This window comes from Lacerta agilis, chromosome 5 (assembly GCF_009819535.1).
Source record: "Lacerta agilis isolate rLacAgi1 chromosome 5, rLacAgi1.pri, whole genome shotgun sequence".
NCBI lineage: Eukaryota > Metazoa > Chordata > Lepidosauria > Squamata > Lacertidae > Lacerta > Lacerta agilis.
In genome coordinates, this window is record NC_046316.1 from 50,459,252 (window position 1) to 50,476,722 (window position 17,471).

General features: G+C 40.5%; 1 protein-coding gene across 1 annotated transcript in view; it reads left to right on the forward strand.

Annotated features, from left to right (window-relative positions):
* SORCS1 (sortilin related VPS10 domain containing receptor 1) overlaps positions 1–17,471 on the forward strand; it is a 340,603-nt gene that overhangs the window by 281,657 nt on the left and 41,475 nt on the right. The window contains 6 exon segments of the mRNA XM_033149720.1: positions 2,136–2,238; positions 2,663–2,739; positions 8,048–8,139; positions 8,937–9,044; positions 10,210–10,327; positions 11,400–11,530. Coding sequence (XP_033005611.1) covers positions 2,136–2,238; positions 2,663–2,739; positions 8,048–8,139; positions 8,937–9,044; positions 10,210–10,327; positions 11,400–11,530 — 629 coding nt within the window.

The following is a 17,471-nucleotide window of genomic DNA, read 5'->3' on the forward strand; positions in this document are numbered from 1 at the left end:
CACCTCCCAGTGCTTGGTATCCTACTCACCTCTTGGCAGCACACGCCATATTGACTTCAGCATACTGAAAGCCTCTCTGAAGAGGCATAAATGCTGAAGAACATGAAGAACACTTGTGCTCCCAGGGGTCTCACCTTGCATTGGGCAGGCAGGGGAATGAATCATCTGATACAAAGCTCGTTGGCATTTAATGGTAATCTGCTTCCCAGCGGTTTTTGCCGTTATTTATTAACTGAGTAAATAACAGGTTGGGAAGTAACCTTGGTAGGCCTTTTGCATGTGTAGCCACTGAGATTGTTTTGATCTTGGAGGGATTATGCTAGCCTCTGGAGAACATTACAACCCCGGGCATTAGGAATGAAGAAGATATGCCCTTGTTTTTATTATTTGCATTCACTGCTCTTCTATTCCTGCCACCTGCTGCCAGCAACCACATGGAGAGATGCTACAGATTTTGTTTAGTTATGATAGAGCTTTGCTGTGTGTTGGGAGAAAGATAGCTGTTCCCTCTCCTTAATTATTATTTTTTTTAAAAAAAGCATCACTGGAAGCAGGAAGATATCCCTGTGTTTGCTCTCTGAATCTAATGTCATACACACACACACACACACACACACACACACACCAAGAACTAAGAGGAGACCTGCTATTAGGCAGATGGATGGCCGCCCACTTAGGTCGCAGATGCAGGGGACAGTAGCACCAGTGCCCTGCTGGTGACAATGATTGTACTGGGTTTGTCTGGCTGCTTTACCTGACTGCCTTCTCCCACTGTGTCACAGACCATGCCGTTGAGAAAGGTCTCTGACTGAGCAAGCAGGCAGGGTGGCAAACAGCTCAGGCCAAACAGTTAGCCAGGCGCCATGCATCCATTACTCTGTTTATATCCATTTGTTTAAGCAGGCAACAAGCAGGTGCCAGGTGGCTTGGTGAAACAACAGGAGCAGATGTTATAGAATCATGGAATTGTAGAGTTGGGAGGGACGCTGAGGATCATCTATTCCAACCCCCTGCAATGCAGGAATAAGCAGCTGTCCCATACAGGCTTGAAGCCTGAAACCTTGGTGTTAACCGGATCATGCTCTAACCAACTGAGCTATCCAGCTTGTTGGAGGGCAAATATCTGTGTGGGGTGCCCTTCACCCCCTATGGTAGCCTGTCACCCCCAGGTGTGTTGGAGGACCTGGTCTGGTCAGCTTCTGCATGTAGAATAGAATGCTGGGTGAACGGGCATCACCTTAACTTTTGCTTTGGTCTTAGGCTGGTAGTGGTATATTGTTTAATAGGGCAAATACCTCTTTCTGTTCTAAACTTAAAATTTTAAAACAATAGCTAACACTCATGAGATGAAAAGGATTTTTGCTGTTGATTTCAGTGCAGTAAGAACTTCAACACCAGCTTCAACACCAGCTAAAGGTCACATGTGAATGGCAGCAGATGGATGTGGAGACATGCCTAATGGTTGCTGTGCATGGATTTCTTATGCACACAGAGCCCACACACACACACACACACACACACCTGTGTGTTCCTTTAAGGTGTTCAGGTAGGACATTGTCATTGTCACAACATTTTCCATCTTTGGCAAACAGCTGATTGACACAGCCACTGCTTTTAGCAGCTGCTGAATATGTAGAACATCCTTAAGCCTATAACATGGTACATACATGTGATTTAAGAACAATGTCTATTGTGGCACCTTAAAGACATACTTGTGAGCTGGATTCCATTTCATCAGATGCATGGGGTGTGATCCTCAGTTGTCAGACACACAAACACAATGATGTAAAGGGGGGAATGTGAAGTCTACAGTTAAATAAGAGTGGAAAATTTAAAAAGTACAGTTTGTGACAATTCAATTATAGCCTAAATGTATGCAAAATTACTTTTTCACAGTGGCAGTTATTGGTAATAACACAGTCATCTTAGCATTGCTTAATAAATCAAACAAAATGCTTAGGAGATGGGAAGTAAAATCATTTTCTCCATTTAGACCCAAATTAATAAAATTGAACTTTTTAATACATTACAGTTTAGCAGCTTCAAACTGGAGATTCCCTCTGAAGTTCCTTTGGAAAGTCTACCCTATGCTCTCTACTACTTACATGCATTTTCTCTCTTTTTTTCTCCCCAAGCCCTATTGTTCCCTTCACCTACACCTGAAGGTTTCAGAAAATCCATACACTTCAGGCAACATTGCCAGTCGAGATACTGCTCCAGGCATCATTGTGGCTTCTGGTAGGAAATGTTTCAATTCTATGTATAGATGTCAGCATCACTTTTTAGACTGACAGTTGAACTCTTCAATTAATGTGGAATAGTGGTCACAAGGCTTGTAATCTCACCTCTGACACTAGAGAGCCTGAGCATGTCATAGTCTCTCACTTTCTAGTTTCCCACCATCATCATAGAATCATAGAACTGGAGGGTCATTTAGTCCAAACCCTACAGTGCAGGAATCAAATGTCATGAAAACAGTACCGATTTACTTTACAGGTTTGTTGTAACAATTGCAACCAGATAGTGCACTTTAAACATAACGTTTGAAAGCTCTGTATAAATGCTTATCGTCAGAATTCACTTACAGTACTAAATTGGCATTGTGGTGTGGTTTTCAGTCTTAAGTTGTTAACTTCAGATAATTGTGGGGTTTCTTTTACAGGTAATATTGGAAATGAGTTGTCGGATAATGATATCAGCATGTTCGTTTCATCTGATGCTGGAAACACGTGGAGACAAGTGAGTAGCAAATGAAAACAATTGCCAGTGGAGGCCAGGTAAAAGGAGCTGTGCCAATGTGCCATGGTGGGGAATCTGCAGCACAGAGTTGCATGTTCCACTCCCCCCCCCCAACTGGGTCTAATTTCACATGGCCCTCTAGATGTTGCAGGCCCACTCCTGCTCTTTGAATCACCACTCTGGGGGTTATTTATTGTTCTACATCATGTGTATATATGGGTTTGGTGGGGGGAGCGGCAAGAGATGTGTTTGAGTAGAAGTGGCTGCTACTCAGTGATGCAAGTTGGGATAAGGGGACCCCTGCATTGAGTTGTAGAGTGAGGGGAGCTAGGCAAGTCTGTTGCACAAGGGCTGATGAGCACCACTGTTTCTGGCAGTTCTTCAGCCAGAATTCACAAACAGCCAAATTTAGGTTAAATACAGAAGTTATCCCAGAATATGGTTCAGAAAATTCTCACAGCCTGAGACCCAGTCTTTGTGAACTCACTGTGCAAATTTTCTCAGTCTGTAGGAGTTACTTTTCAGTGCTCATTCACTATTCATCTGATATCTGTATTCTCATGATATTTTCCTTAAGAGTCTTTCAACACAAGTCATTGCATTTATATCCTCAAGATTTATGCTTTATGGAATTTTCTTTTTTTTAAAAATGAAGTCATAAGAACTGGAAATGTACTTTGTTTCTTCAAATGAAAGCTCAGTGTAGGAGTCTCGAGATGCAGAAATCTTGCTCAGTAGCAAATTCTCCGCTTGCACAATGACTGTCTGGAACCTAAAAATATGCACACCCCCAACAAAGGTCATTGAATTGAAGCCACTGCTACAAAATTGGAAGAAATGCAATCCGTCTCCAGATCAGTTCACACATTCCAGGACCCACGGTGGGGGGTGGGGAAGGTGAGATCCAAGTTCAGGGGATCATGCTCCCATTACTGAAGGAGCAGAATCATAATGAAACAACACATTGGTTAGAAAATAAATATAAAGTATGATGTAAATTCAGTTAGATATTATCTTGTGACCAAAAAAGGAAATTTTTTCAAAAATAATATGAGTCTTCCTTTTGTCTAAATCAGGCATAGGCAAACTCACCCTTCGATGTTTTGGGACTATAATTCCCATCATCCCTGGTCCTGTTAGCTAGGGATGATTGGAATTGTAGTCCCAAAACATCTGGAGGGCTGAGTTTGCCAATGCCTGGTCTGAATGGATGCTATTTGCCATGCTGTTTGGGCCTTTTGGGTACCACAGAAATTGACTAACCTGGAGGATATTAATTTTCTTCAGTTGCTATAAGAGTCAGCCCCACAACCACAGAATGTTTAGCTGGTTTATGTCCTTGATGATGCACCCTAACAAGCAACATTTTGCAAGTAAACCTAAGGCATTCTGTAGCTAATAAAACACCAACCGTATTAGGAGTAAGGCAGTATTTACAGAACACCTGTGTGCTACTCATTTAAAGGCAATTTATTGGAGCTTTTATGAGTGTTCAAAGTTCGCGTGTAGATGGCCACCCTTCCACGAATCCTCATGAGGATCGTCAGGCAGCAGAGCAGATACTTCTTGAGCACCTTGGATGGCTTTGGGTTCATTTACTTGGAATATGGGGGGGGGGACTCATGGGGGCGGGAATTCAGGGCTTGTACATTTTACATTTGATATTTTCTGTTAAGAAAGCAGTCTTAATAAGTCTTAATAATAAGGGCTGAATTGAACAATCTTCCTCTCCAGATTTCATGGCAAGAGCTGTGGCTCAAAACTCAAAACTTTTCACAAAGCCAAACCAGAGCCTCAACCTAGGGCTTCCTGCCCTTAGGAGCCAACCCCTAGGGCCAAGGTCTTTTGCCCCCCCTTAAATATTTGAGAGGGACGGGCCCCAACAAGGTTGATGGGCACATCTTGTGATGGATTATGCAGGGCAGGGCTTACCTGCTCCCCATATTTTATTCAAGTGCCTTCATCTGATACAATTCTAGATGCTGTTATTACCAACATTATATCCAGTCCTTTTATAACACTACCATAATCTTTTATATCCCCTTTATAACATTACCACATTCTTAAACAGCCAAGCTACAGCAGGAACTAAGACGTCTAGGTGCTTAAATAAATACTCGCCTCTATTCTATTTTAATTCATTGCCTTTCTGGTTCTCTTGTTGATCCTTGCTCCTGCTCTTATTATTTTATGAGAACAGGAAAGTGTCATTCATTATTTACATTCCATTACTCGCGGTAAAATATTCTTATTAACTTATAATGCAAGTCATACTAACTCTCTTCCTTGGTTATCAGAGCCTTCAGAAAATATTGCAGATTCTACCACCATCACAAGATAATCAGTGAAATCCAGGCAAATAGAAACCTCTCCTAAAATCCAACAGAAATATTAATTAGAAAGTAAATTTGACAGTGCAGGCCTATGCATGCCTACTCGGAGGTAAATCCTGTTGATTTCAATAGGACTTACTCGTAATCTAAGGCAGGGATGATGGACTAGATAAGCCAACAGTCTAAGGCAGTTTTTTCTGTATTTACTTATGCTACATTTAAATAGCCCTAAATATTAGCACCATTTGGGGATTATTATTATTACTTTTTCAGATTTCATGAATACCCCAGGGGAAAGCTACCCACAATTGCAAATAGCGTTCAGGAGCCCTAGAATTGTTGCCTAAACACTGGAATAATAATAATAATAATAATAATAATAATAATAATAATATTCTGGGAATGGATACAAGGGTTTATGGGTTCACCTTGAATTTCACAGAGAATGTCCAATCTTTTCTTAAATGCTGGGTGCAACAATGTTTCAATCACTGGGCAGCTAGAGGATGTGGCCTTGAGAATTTGAATTGTGTCTTGCCAGATCAACCCCTGTCTTTTCTAGATGGTCCATCAGACAGATCAGAGACAGTGAGGATGGCAAATGGGGGCACCTTTCTTGTCCTGAAAGCATTAGCTTTACAGAGGTTATTGGTACTATAATCCATGCAAGGTTTAAAATCCATGCAGGAACACTCACACAGTACTTAGGCGTGGTGTGCAATGTAGTGGTTTATTGTTCTGCACATCTGTGAGCCTATTTAGTGGTTTATTGTTCTGCACATCTGTGAGCCTATTTAGGATATGTCTGTCTCCATAATACCCAGCACCTCCAGTGATCAAGAGATAAGGGGGGTGCATTCAGATGCAGTCTCCAGTCATTAGCGTCACTGAGCGGAAAACGAGAATAGCAGTTGCCATTTCGAAGGGCTATGGCACTCTGCTGACTTGACAGATACGCAGGTAACGAATTAAAGCTGAACCAGCATTTAACAAACCCTCTGGCGGGAACCCCATCCCCATCCTGTCACACCTTTTGTTACCTATTTTTGATATGAACAAGAGAATAAAAATAACATGCTAAAAATAACTCTGGCATTGATCCAGAAAGAGAGAGAAGTACAAAAGGAAGAGCATTGCTAAATAAGACTAAAGACTTATTTCGCACAGTATTCCGTTCTCATTGTGGCCATCAAGAAGCCTGAAATCAGGACATGAACTCAGTAGTAATCCCCTGATCATGAGGCAAGCAAGCCACATCAATGCCTGTTCCTGCTGGACTCTCCCACCCCACCCCCATGGTGCCACCTACAGCTCGTAGAATCCTGGTGGCTTGGTACTTTTTATACTGTGAAATATAAATCTCACATAAAATTCAATAAGATGAAATTCAATAGGATGTGTGGATTTCAGCTTTAAAATACCTGCTTATCAGTTACCATTCATAAGAACAACCTTCTGTTCATCTCTCACACAACTAGAAATTGCAATTTCCAAACAAGTTCTTCCTCTCTCCACTCTTTGTTTCCCTGCCTGTGTAATGAGCTTTGGCAATCAGGTAATGAGATGGACAACAATGCATGGTTGTTGCACATCAGTAAATATGTTTTTAGTAAGTAGTTGGCATTTAATTAAAGTGCAGTAACTACCCTCGTAAAGTGGAGTCAAGTACATACTTAAGTGGAATTAACAAAGCAAAGAGTAAGTGCTGAACTGACAGTAACTTAGCCTTCTAAACATATAATGTTGAGGGTCATTGCTAGCATGCTGAATTCCAAATGCATTTATGGCTGCTGATTTAAAACATATACGATATATAGATATCTTTATTTGGGGGCGGGAGTTAATTCCTGATAACCAAAGTGTTGTCTCTAGTGAACAAGACCATCTAGTGGGTCAAAGAGGAATGGACTCTATTGCTTATCTTTTGGGTAAATCACCTTGAGCCTTTATTTTTGGAGAAAGGGAATACAAATAATGATAATACCATGATACCTAGGGTTATGAACTTAATTTGTTCCGGAGGTCCATTCTTAACCTGAAACCCTTCTTAACCTGAGGCGTGCTTTCACTAATGGGGCCTCCCGTTGTTGCTGCCATGCGGCCGCACAATTTCCATTCTCATCCTGGGGCAAATTTCGCAACCCAAGGTACTACTTCCGGGTTAGCGGAGTTTGTAACCCGAAGTGTTTGTAACCCGAGGTACCACTGTATCAACATCAAAAAGGAAATCATTCTTGCCCACAGTGCATGTTATTCTGAGTCCATATTTCTTGTTGCAAACAGCACATGCTTAAAGGCCCCATTTGTTCTATATGTTTAGAACAGTATCATACCACTTTAAACAGTCATGGCTCCCCCCCCAAAAAATCTTGGGAGCTGTAGTTTGTTAAGAGTGCTGATTTTTTAGGAGACCCCTTTCCCTCTCACAGAGTGACAATTCTTGAGAGTGGTTTAACAGTCAGTCAATCTTCCCTGGAAATTTTGGTGAGCATGTCTGTGATTTAGACCCCCTCGGAGTGTGGTGGTTGCTGTCATTTATGTGGTTGCTTCCAGGGACATTTCAAAACCTCAGTCTGTGAGGTTCAGCTCCACAGTGTATTTGCATAGCACACAAGCAAAGCACTTCCCAAGGAGTCAAGTGCCATTTGCATGCAAAGCAGAACAATGGGGTGGGGGCAAATATGGGGAACTAGCCTGAAGCAATGGGTTGTTACCAGTGATTATTACTGCTGCATCCAGGTACATGTGAAGAGGGGCTTGGATTGCAGCAAAATCCTGCAAAACTCTTCTAAATTCAGCGTTTGTGTATTTGATATATTAAACCCTAGCTGAATCACAGAGTAGACCAAGGCCATTAGGAAGTCTCTTACTGGTATGATTACAAAACTGACCTATGTATCTCAGTGTTGCCTAGAAAGCATGTGTTCCCAGACTAAGGCAAGTTAAACTTAGTCCTCTTTTATGTATTTCTCCAGATCTTTGAAGACGAACACAGTGTTCTTTATCTGGATCAAGGTGGGGTTTTGGTTGCCATGAAACATACGTCGCTGCCTATAAGACATCTCTGGTAATTACTGTAACTTCTCTGATCTCATTAGTCATGAAGTCCTTCATTATATATTACACGCCATTGGCAATTGGGCCGTGACTAAATATTTTAACTAAGTGTCAAGATATGCCAATTAAGAAACTGACATGCTTTGTCTCTTTATCACACTAAAGCTATGATTACAGTTTCACACACAAGATGTGCAACAGAGTAAACCCTTTAATGGTCTAATTGTCATTTGGGTTAATATTAAGGAGCTGAACTCCTTTACTTCCACTGAGCTTTGGGAGCCTGGAATAAAAAAAAAATATTAGTAACCACAAACCCTTCCATCTCCTAATCTGACAAAGTTCCATATATTCTTTTTATATACATGATAAATCTACTGTTCAAGAATCCTGCAGGAGATATGGATGATTGTAACCCCCTCCTACAGTGTTTTGCATTTATCAACACTGAATTTGATCCACATTCTTCTAATGCCATGAGATTATTTTGAAGATTCACACTCAGGCCACACTGCTTCACATGGCATTCAGTATATGACATAAAATCAATGCCAGTCCCTATGTTCATCTTTCTCCACTGTCAGTGCTTTGATATTTACTTACATGGCCAGGAACCATATTTTGTGGAACTTTGCAGTTCCTAAAATCTGTTTTGCAATAAGCTGTCTTGTATAATGTAGCTCAAGTGCTTAAATCTGAGTCATTTTTGCCATGTACAGCAAATAGGTGGTTCCTTTTCTTTACAACTTCTTAAACAGTGCCCCCCCCCCCAAAAAAAAAGTTGTTTTCCATTTTTGTCTCCATTAGGTTAAGTTTCGATGAAGGAAGGTCCTGGAGCAAATACAGCTTCACATCCATCCCACTTTTTGTTGATGGCGTTTTGGGAGAACCTGGAGAAGAGACTTTGATTATGACGTAAGAGAATACATAGTGAATATATGTAAAAGATAATAATCAGATGAGATATCATTTCTAACCTTTGAAGGCAAAGGAAAGACTCGTCATGCTACATTTAAAATGATCCTAAGAATGTTGTACATTTTTGTTAATTATATTGTAAGTTATGTCACATTTCTTACATTTCATAAAAAATACACAGTTTTTTTTGTAGTACTTTGGGCCTTTTACTTATATTATAATTACCGGTAATTAGTTTAACTGAAGGCAGATACTGAACTGATTTTAAAACATGCAATTGGTAGACAAACTTAGTTGGAAGTGCTTCACTTGCTTTATTTCAAAATAATTTGCTTCTAAGTATATCTTTAATGGGATATGGGTGACGCTGTGGGTTAAAACACAGAGCCTAGAGCTTGCTAATCAGAAGGTCGGCGGTTCGAATCCTCGCGACAGGGTTAGCTCCAATTGCTCAGTCCCTGCTCCTGCCAACCTAGCAGTTCAAAAGCACATCAAAGTGCAAGTAAATCAATAGGTACCACTCCGGCAGGAAGGTAAATGGCGTTTCTGTGCGCTGCTGTTTCTGTTTTGCCAGAAGCGGCTTAGTCATGCTGGCCACATGACCCGGAAGCTGTACACCGGCTCCCTCGGTCAATAAAGCAAGATGAGCGCCGCAACCCCAGAGTCATTCGCGGTCAGGGTTCCCTTTACCCTTTACCTTTATATCTTTAATATTGCTGTTTGAATTGTCTTGTGCATTCAATCCACTGTTTCATACATCGTGCATCAATCAGTGATGAGTACTGAAGAAAATATTTTGAATAAATCCCTATTGCATTTTTAATTTGTATTTCCCCCCCTCTATTATAAATTTATAACACATGATGAAAAACCCGACACACTATTTTGACACCACACATGTGCAAACACTGATCCTGGCAAGTTGGGAAGAATGAAGGACATTGGGAGTTTTGAGAAGCTAGAAACTACTCACTGGTATTGCTCCACAAACACATTGCCACACTTACTTCATTGTTATGTGATAGAGTTTTCCATTTAGTTCAGCTATCTGGGCTACTACAAATTCACTGCAGGTTGATTCAAAGATACTAAATATGGATAAAAGTATGCTCTTACTCAAATGATTACTTTTTCTGGTAACAGTTCAGTATGTTTTGTGCAGAGTTTTTGGGCATTTTAGCCATCGCTCTGAATGGCAGCTGGTGAAGGTGGACTACAAGTCAATCTTTGACCGACGGTGTGCTGAGGATGACTACCGCCCCTGGCAGCTTCATAGCCAGGTAAACAAGTGTGTGCCATTAATCTGTGACCAGAGATACAAAGTTCTGTTCACCCTGATTTATTTGTCTGGCCTCCTGTACGGATCTGATATATGCAAACTCCAGCTGTGATAATCAGGCACTTACAGTAGAAGGTGGACCTTGGGCTTGCCGATCGGAAGGTCAGCGGTTTGAATCCTTGCAACGGAGTGAGCTCCCGTTGCTCGGTCCCTGCTCCTACCCCCCCTCCCAGCAGTTCAAAAGCATGTCAAGTGCAAATAGATAAATAGGTACTGCTGCAGCAGGAAGGTAAACGGCCTTTCCGTGCGCTCTGGTCTCCATCACAGTTTAGTTATGCTGGCCACATGACCTGGAAAGCTGTCTGTGGACAAACACCAGCTGCCTTGGCCTGAAAGCGAGATGAGCGCTGCAACTCCATACTGTAGTCGCCTTTGACTGAACTTAATCGTCCAGGGGTCCTTTACCTTTTTTACCAACAGGTTTATGTTTATCTGCATTCCTCTACACACACACACACACACTTAAGGAAAGAGTGGCCAATTTGCTTTGAAAGTGGAAGAAGACATAAAACTAATAGCTATTTCTAATTTGGTAAACAAAGAGCCTCAAATGGGAGTGGGTGTTTGTGTTGGTATCCATCTATCATCTATCTATCATTTATCTAGCATCTATCTATCTATCTATCTATCTATCTAATCTAATCTGTCTATCTATCTATCATCTAGCTATCTAGCTAGCTAGCTAGCTAGCTATCATTTAGCTATCTAGTTATCATCTATCTGTTGGGATAAACCTCACCATTATGAGGGAGTGTGAAGTGGAATTCTATGTCATGCTAATAAAATCATTTCACCAGCACAAGCATTTCCTCTTGCCAGATCAAACACTCTCCCCTTTCCTCCCCTTCTGCCCTGTTCTGGGAGTTCTCCCAACCCCAAACCTCCCAGAGCCTATTGGGAGTGAGGGGTGCATTGGGAAAGGAGAGGAGGAAAGCCCTGTTGTGCAAGAAGGACTTGTTGTTTTGGCTCCAAACCTCACAACTATTTGATTGAATCCATCCATCTCACCTCAGGGAGAAGCATGCATCATGGGAGCAAAAAGGATCTACAGGAAGCGTAAGTCAGAAAAGAAATGTATGCAGGGCAAGTACGCCGGAGCCATGGCATCTGAACCATGTGTCTGCACAGAGGCAGACTTTGATTGGTGAGTACAGCTTTCAGAATTTTAGCAAGGCTATAGATGAGCACTGCAACCCCAGTCGAACATGACTGGACCTAATGGTCAGGGGTCCCTTTACCTTTACCTATAGTTTATATGGCCCTGATAATAAACACAATGTTGGCAAGGGCACTGGAGACTAGGAATGCCTGAGGAATTTGATTGCAGTGAATCCTGATGTGAACTGACTTGATCCCACCTCCTAGTCTAACGTTCAAATGAAGAAGTACCTGTAATTATTCTTGTATTTCAAATTTTGTGATATAATTCTAGGCTGAAAAAAATTCATTTGTATTGTGTGATGAAATACATATTTAAATATAAATTAAGAGTATTGATTTCCCTGTAGCTTTTGTGTTTTTTTAAATAAATAAATAAATGCACAAGTCATTCCAGAAAAGCCTTTTCTAAAAGTTTGCTGCAAAATATGTAGAAGGGGATTTCTTTTCTGCCCCTAAATCATGAATTTTCCACACCAGCAGTCACAATCACCATATTTCCCCCCTCTTTTGCAAGTGGTTAAAACCTTTCTTGCTACCACCGTTTAGCACTCAGCAGGAGCGGAGAAAAGAGAAGTGAGAAATACTAAAAAGTATTTTGTATAAGATTTGAGAAATGGTTTGAGGAGAGGAAATTGGAGGACATCCAGGGCCCCAGGGAGTTGGCACTTATATTCCTTTCCATCACTCGGACGTCAGGGAGGGACAGTTTAGCACCCTGTTGATATTTTGCTTTTTGTATCCTGGATTATATGAATTACTCCTGCACTCAGCTGTAATGCTGTTTAAATGCATCTATTTTATTTCATAAAGTGTGTTCTTGTCATAAAATGTATGTACTTTTTATTTTGTTTGTGACTGCTGAATATAGTGCAGAAGCTAATTTATTGTTTTAAGTATTGGCATTTAACTAGTAGTGGGACAAGATTTTAAAACACAGATTTAGCCAATGGGTGCTAATCCAGACATTTCATCCTACTTTAGCAAAGAGGATCAGACTTTTTCTGACGTGTGCAAGTAAAATGCCCTTCTCTTGTGAAAAATGACAATAATGAGTAGTGCATTGCATTACCTCTAGAATTTCACAGTAGGGAGCAGATTAATATTGCAATCCTAACTCCATTTACCTGAGAGTAAACCCCATTGAATTCAGTGGGACTTACTTTCAAGCAGACATGCTTAGGATTGCAATCTTGGTGCATATAGGCTGCCTCTGGCAATGAACGATTTTGTGCAAATTAACAAACAATACGTCAGAAACAAAAAAACAATGAGGCACCTGTCAGGACAATAGCAATTATATATCAATGGATATGTAAATTACATACATTGCAAAGCAGTTTTCATGCCTAGTTATGTATAATGTGCATATGTTGTCGTTTTAAAAAACAAATTTGCTGTAGAGAATTATATTGAAAATCATTCATAGCAAAGAATCTATGCTATGCAGGGGGTTGAATGGGTGAGTGGAAGAAAAAATGATGGATAAATCCATTTCCAATGGATGCCTCCAGCATCAATATTATTTTTGTGGGGTGTTTTACCAATATGTAGATACACATTTGTGTATCAGTGGAACACTATGAAAAGAGAATCTTCTTGCAATCATGCATACTTATCACATCGAGGTTCCTTTTCTGCACTGTTGTGTCATGGGGATGATGCAAAAACATTCAATTTTAATCAGAAACTTCCTAATTTGCACTTCTTGTACTGTGTTGGGAGCTGCCCATAGTGGCTGGGGCAACCCAGTTAGATAGGCAGCATATAAACAATAAAATTCTTATTCTTACTAAAACAATGCACAATCTGAAATGCAATTATCTTTCAAAATCTGCACTTTTCTAAATCTGGTGATGCAGTTCTCCATACAACATATGCAAAAATGTATATATTAGGGGAAAGTCTGTATAACAATGAGGAACTTATTTTTTTAAAAAAATTTTAAATTGCCACAGAAATGTGAAGAACTGAATTGAAAAATGAAACAAAGCCTATCTGATAGATAGATTGATCCATCCCTAATGATACCTGATTCTTAATACAAACTTAACTAATCTCATATTCTCCGATGCAGAGCATGAGATGACTCGCATCAAACTATGTTCTCCATAGTTCAGGGTATTGTAGAAACACCACTGGCACCAGAAATACATTTATTTTTATGTTTTTCCAAAGTAAATTTTATGCTTTCTACAATTCATTATTCAAGCACCTACTACTTTTGTTGTTGTTGTTGGGGTGGGCATGAAAAATCTGTATTTACCCCAAAATAATGATTTTTTAAAAAAATAAACACTTATTGTGTAACTACAGATTGGAACTATTTCACCAGAAAGGTTTGAAAAAACCAATGCATGTTTCTAGAAACAGAAAGTTATGTATTGCCTAAATGATCTTTGGAAGAATGGGTGAGTTGCAAAACAGGAAAGTCAGCTTAGCAGAGAGATTACATTTGCATGCATTGCCTGCTTCTCACTACCAGGGGGCAATAGTGTTTCAGAAATGATTATCACAATGAAAATTGTGTACCTGGTCCTAAGGACAATATTACCTAGCAACTGCCTAGAAGCCAAATTGCATTTATTTAAGTAGTAAATGGATTACGGGGTGACACATATGCTATTAAAGCATTTATTTACCAGGTTTCCCATAATTTTACTGCAGCATGCAAAGTATCACTCCAGCTGCAGATTTTATTTTTTATTCTGTACGAAAATGAATCTCAACATGTTTTTTTTTTTTTAATAATGGATCATTTAGTTTTTGTGCTAGGTTGGCTGTAACAGTGACCTCCATTACTTGTTTAATACCCTAACTTGTTTTGCTAAGGCACCATGGGTCGGAACAGCTTATCTTTATGTGATTATAAAAGACTTCATAATCAAAACAGACCTCATGGTGTGTCAAGGAGTTTTCTGTACCCAAAGTTATAGCCCCGCTTCAATAATTACATATTTGATATGTCCCCTTCTCTCCACCATGTAGAAATGATGGAGTAAGTGTTAGGACCACCACATAAATTCCTGAAGGTGCAGATTCCACCCCCACCCCAATTTTTGCTCCCCAGTTTGAGGAAGACAGATTCCATACATGGGACCTCTCTGCACTAGGGGACATTCACATGTAAACCTTGCAGTTCACATGACCTTCTACCTTATGGAAGGAACATAAGGTATACTACTCACCTACCAAATGAATGGAGCAGGCAATGTATAATCATAAGAAGAGTCTGCTGGATCAGGCCAATGACCTCTCTAGGCCAGCATCCTGTTTTCACAGTGGCCAACCAGAAGCCTATGGGAAGACCACAAGCAGAACTTGAGCACAACAGCATTCTTTCCTCCTGCAGTTTTCAGCAACTGGTATTCTTGCTGTCAAAATTCAGATATCATTATGGAGGATAGTATAAACCTCCTAAAATGGGAGCACTGATCCAAAGATTAACTAACTATTATTTGAATCTTCTTATCCAAGTCAGTGATATTCTACATATAATCATGCACACACATACACCTTACATGGTCCCCCGTCACACCTCCCTGTGGGTTTTTAAAGCTGAAAAACACCCATAAGTGTTAAACCTCACAGCATGGAAAAGCTACTGGAGCAACCGTTACAGTATGGGTAACCATTATGGTCGTGTGAAAGTAATAATGTAACATGCAGCACAATCTTCGTCTGCTCAGAAGTATGTACCATTGAATTCAGTGAGGCTTATTCCAAGGTAAAGTGGGTTTCATGATTGCAGCCTCAGGTGTCAGGCTGTCAGGGAACATGTCAAATACCAGTTTCAAACAACCAGATGTCTGGCTGTAATGCTATTGATCTTAGCGCACTCCCATTTTCAGATTTAAGTAGTGGGGTTCATCCTTTGTCCCAACTGATGCTGATGCTTGTTGACTGCAAGGCAGCCTGTTGTGCCTACAGTTAGGCAGCAATTTGTTGTTATCATCAGAGTTCGGTGTGCATCAGAGAGAAGACAAGAAATTCATTAGATTACAGGTCTGCAAGGTGAAAGAGCGATGCTAATGCCTCTCTGGTGAGATGCAAAGGAGTTGCTTCTGTCATTCCTCAGCATATTTCTCTCTCTGTGTGTGTAGGTAGGTGAATGAGTGGATGTAAAGGCAGGCAGACAGGGAGTTGCCAAAACAAAAAACATATATATGTTGCAATCAAAAGTCAACATATGTTTGCTTACTGCAGAGAGCTAGTTTTGTGGTAGAAACATACCAATGTATCTAAAATGGAAGTTAAAGTTGTTGCTGTTGTTTCGCTACTTGTCCTCCATTTTAAGGTCACAAATCAGTTCATAGCACTTAAAACACAAAGCAAAATGCTGGGCAAGGTTTTTGCTTTGTATCTTCTCTGTGTGATGCACTCATAGGAAAAAGCTGTCGTTGTTGCAGAGTGGAGGGGAAGCCTATATAAGGCTGCTTTCCCTGGAGCTCACAGTCATTTTGGTATGAGAGCTTCCTTCCTGCCCACCCTTGGGTTAGAGCCTTCACTGAGCAATTTTGGGTTGCTGGTTGACAGGACCAGAAATGATTCCCCCCCCCCAACCTGATTGGCACTTGGTTGGGTTCCCCCCCCCCACCGCCTTTCGCTTCCATTGTTAGGCAGAAGAAAGTTGTTTGTATGAGGGTGAAAATGGCATTGGGCAGGACCACCATAGCATGGGGGGGCATAATGGGTCTGATGGTTCAGTATCTGCCTGCTTGGAATCTGCACCCTGGTCCCCCAGTGAGACCTTGCTTGCTTGGCTTGCACCATGGCAAGGTTCATCACTGGCTGACTCCCGTCGTTACAGGTTTGGAGAGATCCAAACCCAGCAGTTCCATTCCATCAACAAGGGGCTTGTGGAATGATGAACTGATCCTGGGACCCAATGTCATGCCAACCCTTGCCTTACCTGCTGCTGTCAACAAAGATTTGGGCTGATTTTATCCCATCACTGTTGTACAGTCTGGTTATTTTGCTGCTCTCATGGGCCACATAATGCACCTGCCTGGGCAAACAACTTACAATCTTAAGGTAGAACCTAAAAATATACATCTCAGGTGTCAAAAAGGTAGAGAAAGCACTAGAATAAGAGCATGACCGTACAAACATACATACAAATAAAGTGGCCCTGACAATAATGATAGAGATTTGAAGGGGTGCAATTGCCTCAACCAAGGGATATGGCCCATATCCACCAGTTCAGTATATTATGGGGGTGTGGAGTTATATAGCATAGTAATCTATAGTATATTGGTACAGTATATTGAGTTGCATATTTATACAGATTGATTACTGATAAATCATAGACTCTAAATCTGAGGTCTGAATCATGATTTCATTGACAGAGTTCAGTCCTGGAATATATGAAGATATGCATCTCTGAGTATATGCAGAGTGTTTTTCTCCCACCTACATCCAGTTCTCAAAACATTTTAACTAAGGCAGGATTCCCAAGGCAATTCATAGGACGGCTTGAGCCCTACTTCTGCTCTTTTAAAATTTAAGCACTTGTGTTATCCATATCCAACACTGAGTGATATCATCTAGGATTCCTTGCCTAGAATAAAGGGTGCATGTAGCACAGAAACTCAAACTGATTAAATCAGGCTTTGAACATGTATTCTCTTTTCTGCATATTTTGCTGCTCTGCCTTTCACTTGATTATTGAACATGCTGTGAGAGTGCAGCGTTACAGCTTTTTAATTATATTGATACATGAGACCTCAGCAATACAAGCATTTCAGTGTGTTGACAATCAGATTACAGAGGAAAGAAACCTCATTTATAAATAAATGAAAATTAGTTTTATCACTTGTGGAATGATAATTTCAATAGCCTTTATGCTGTCTCTCCACTTAGGATGCTTATAAAATTATTTTGCCTCCTTTGGGTAACCAAGTATCTGTTTGCAAAACAATTAACCA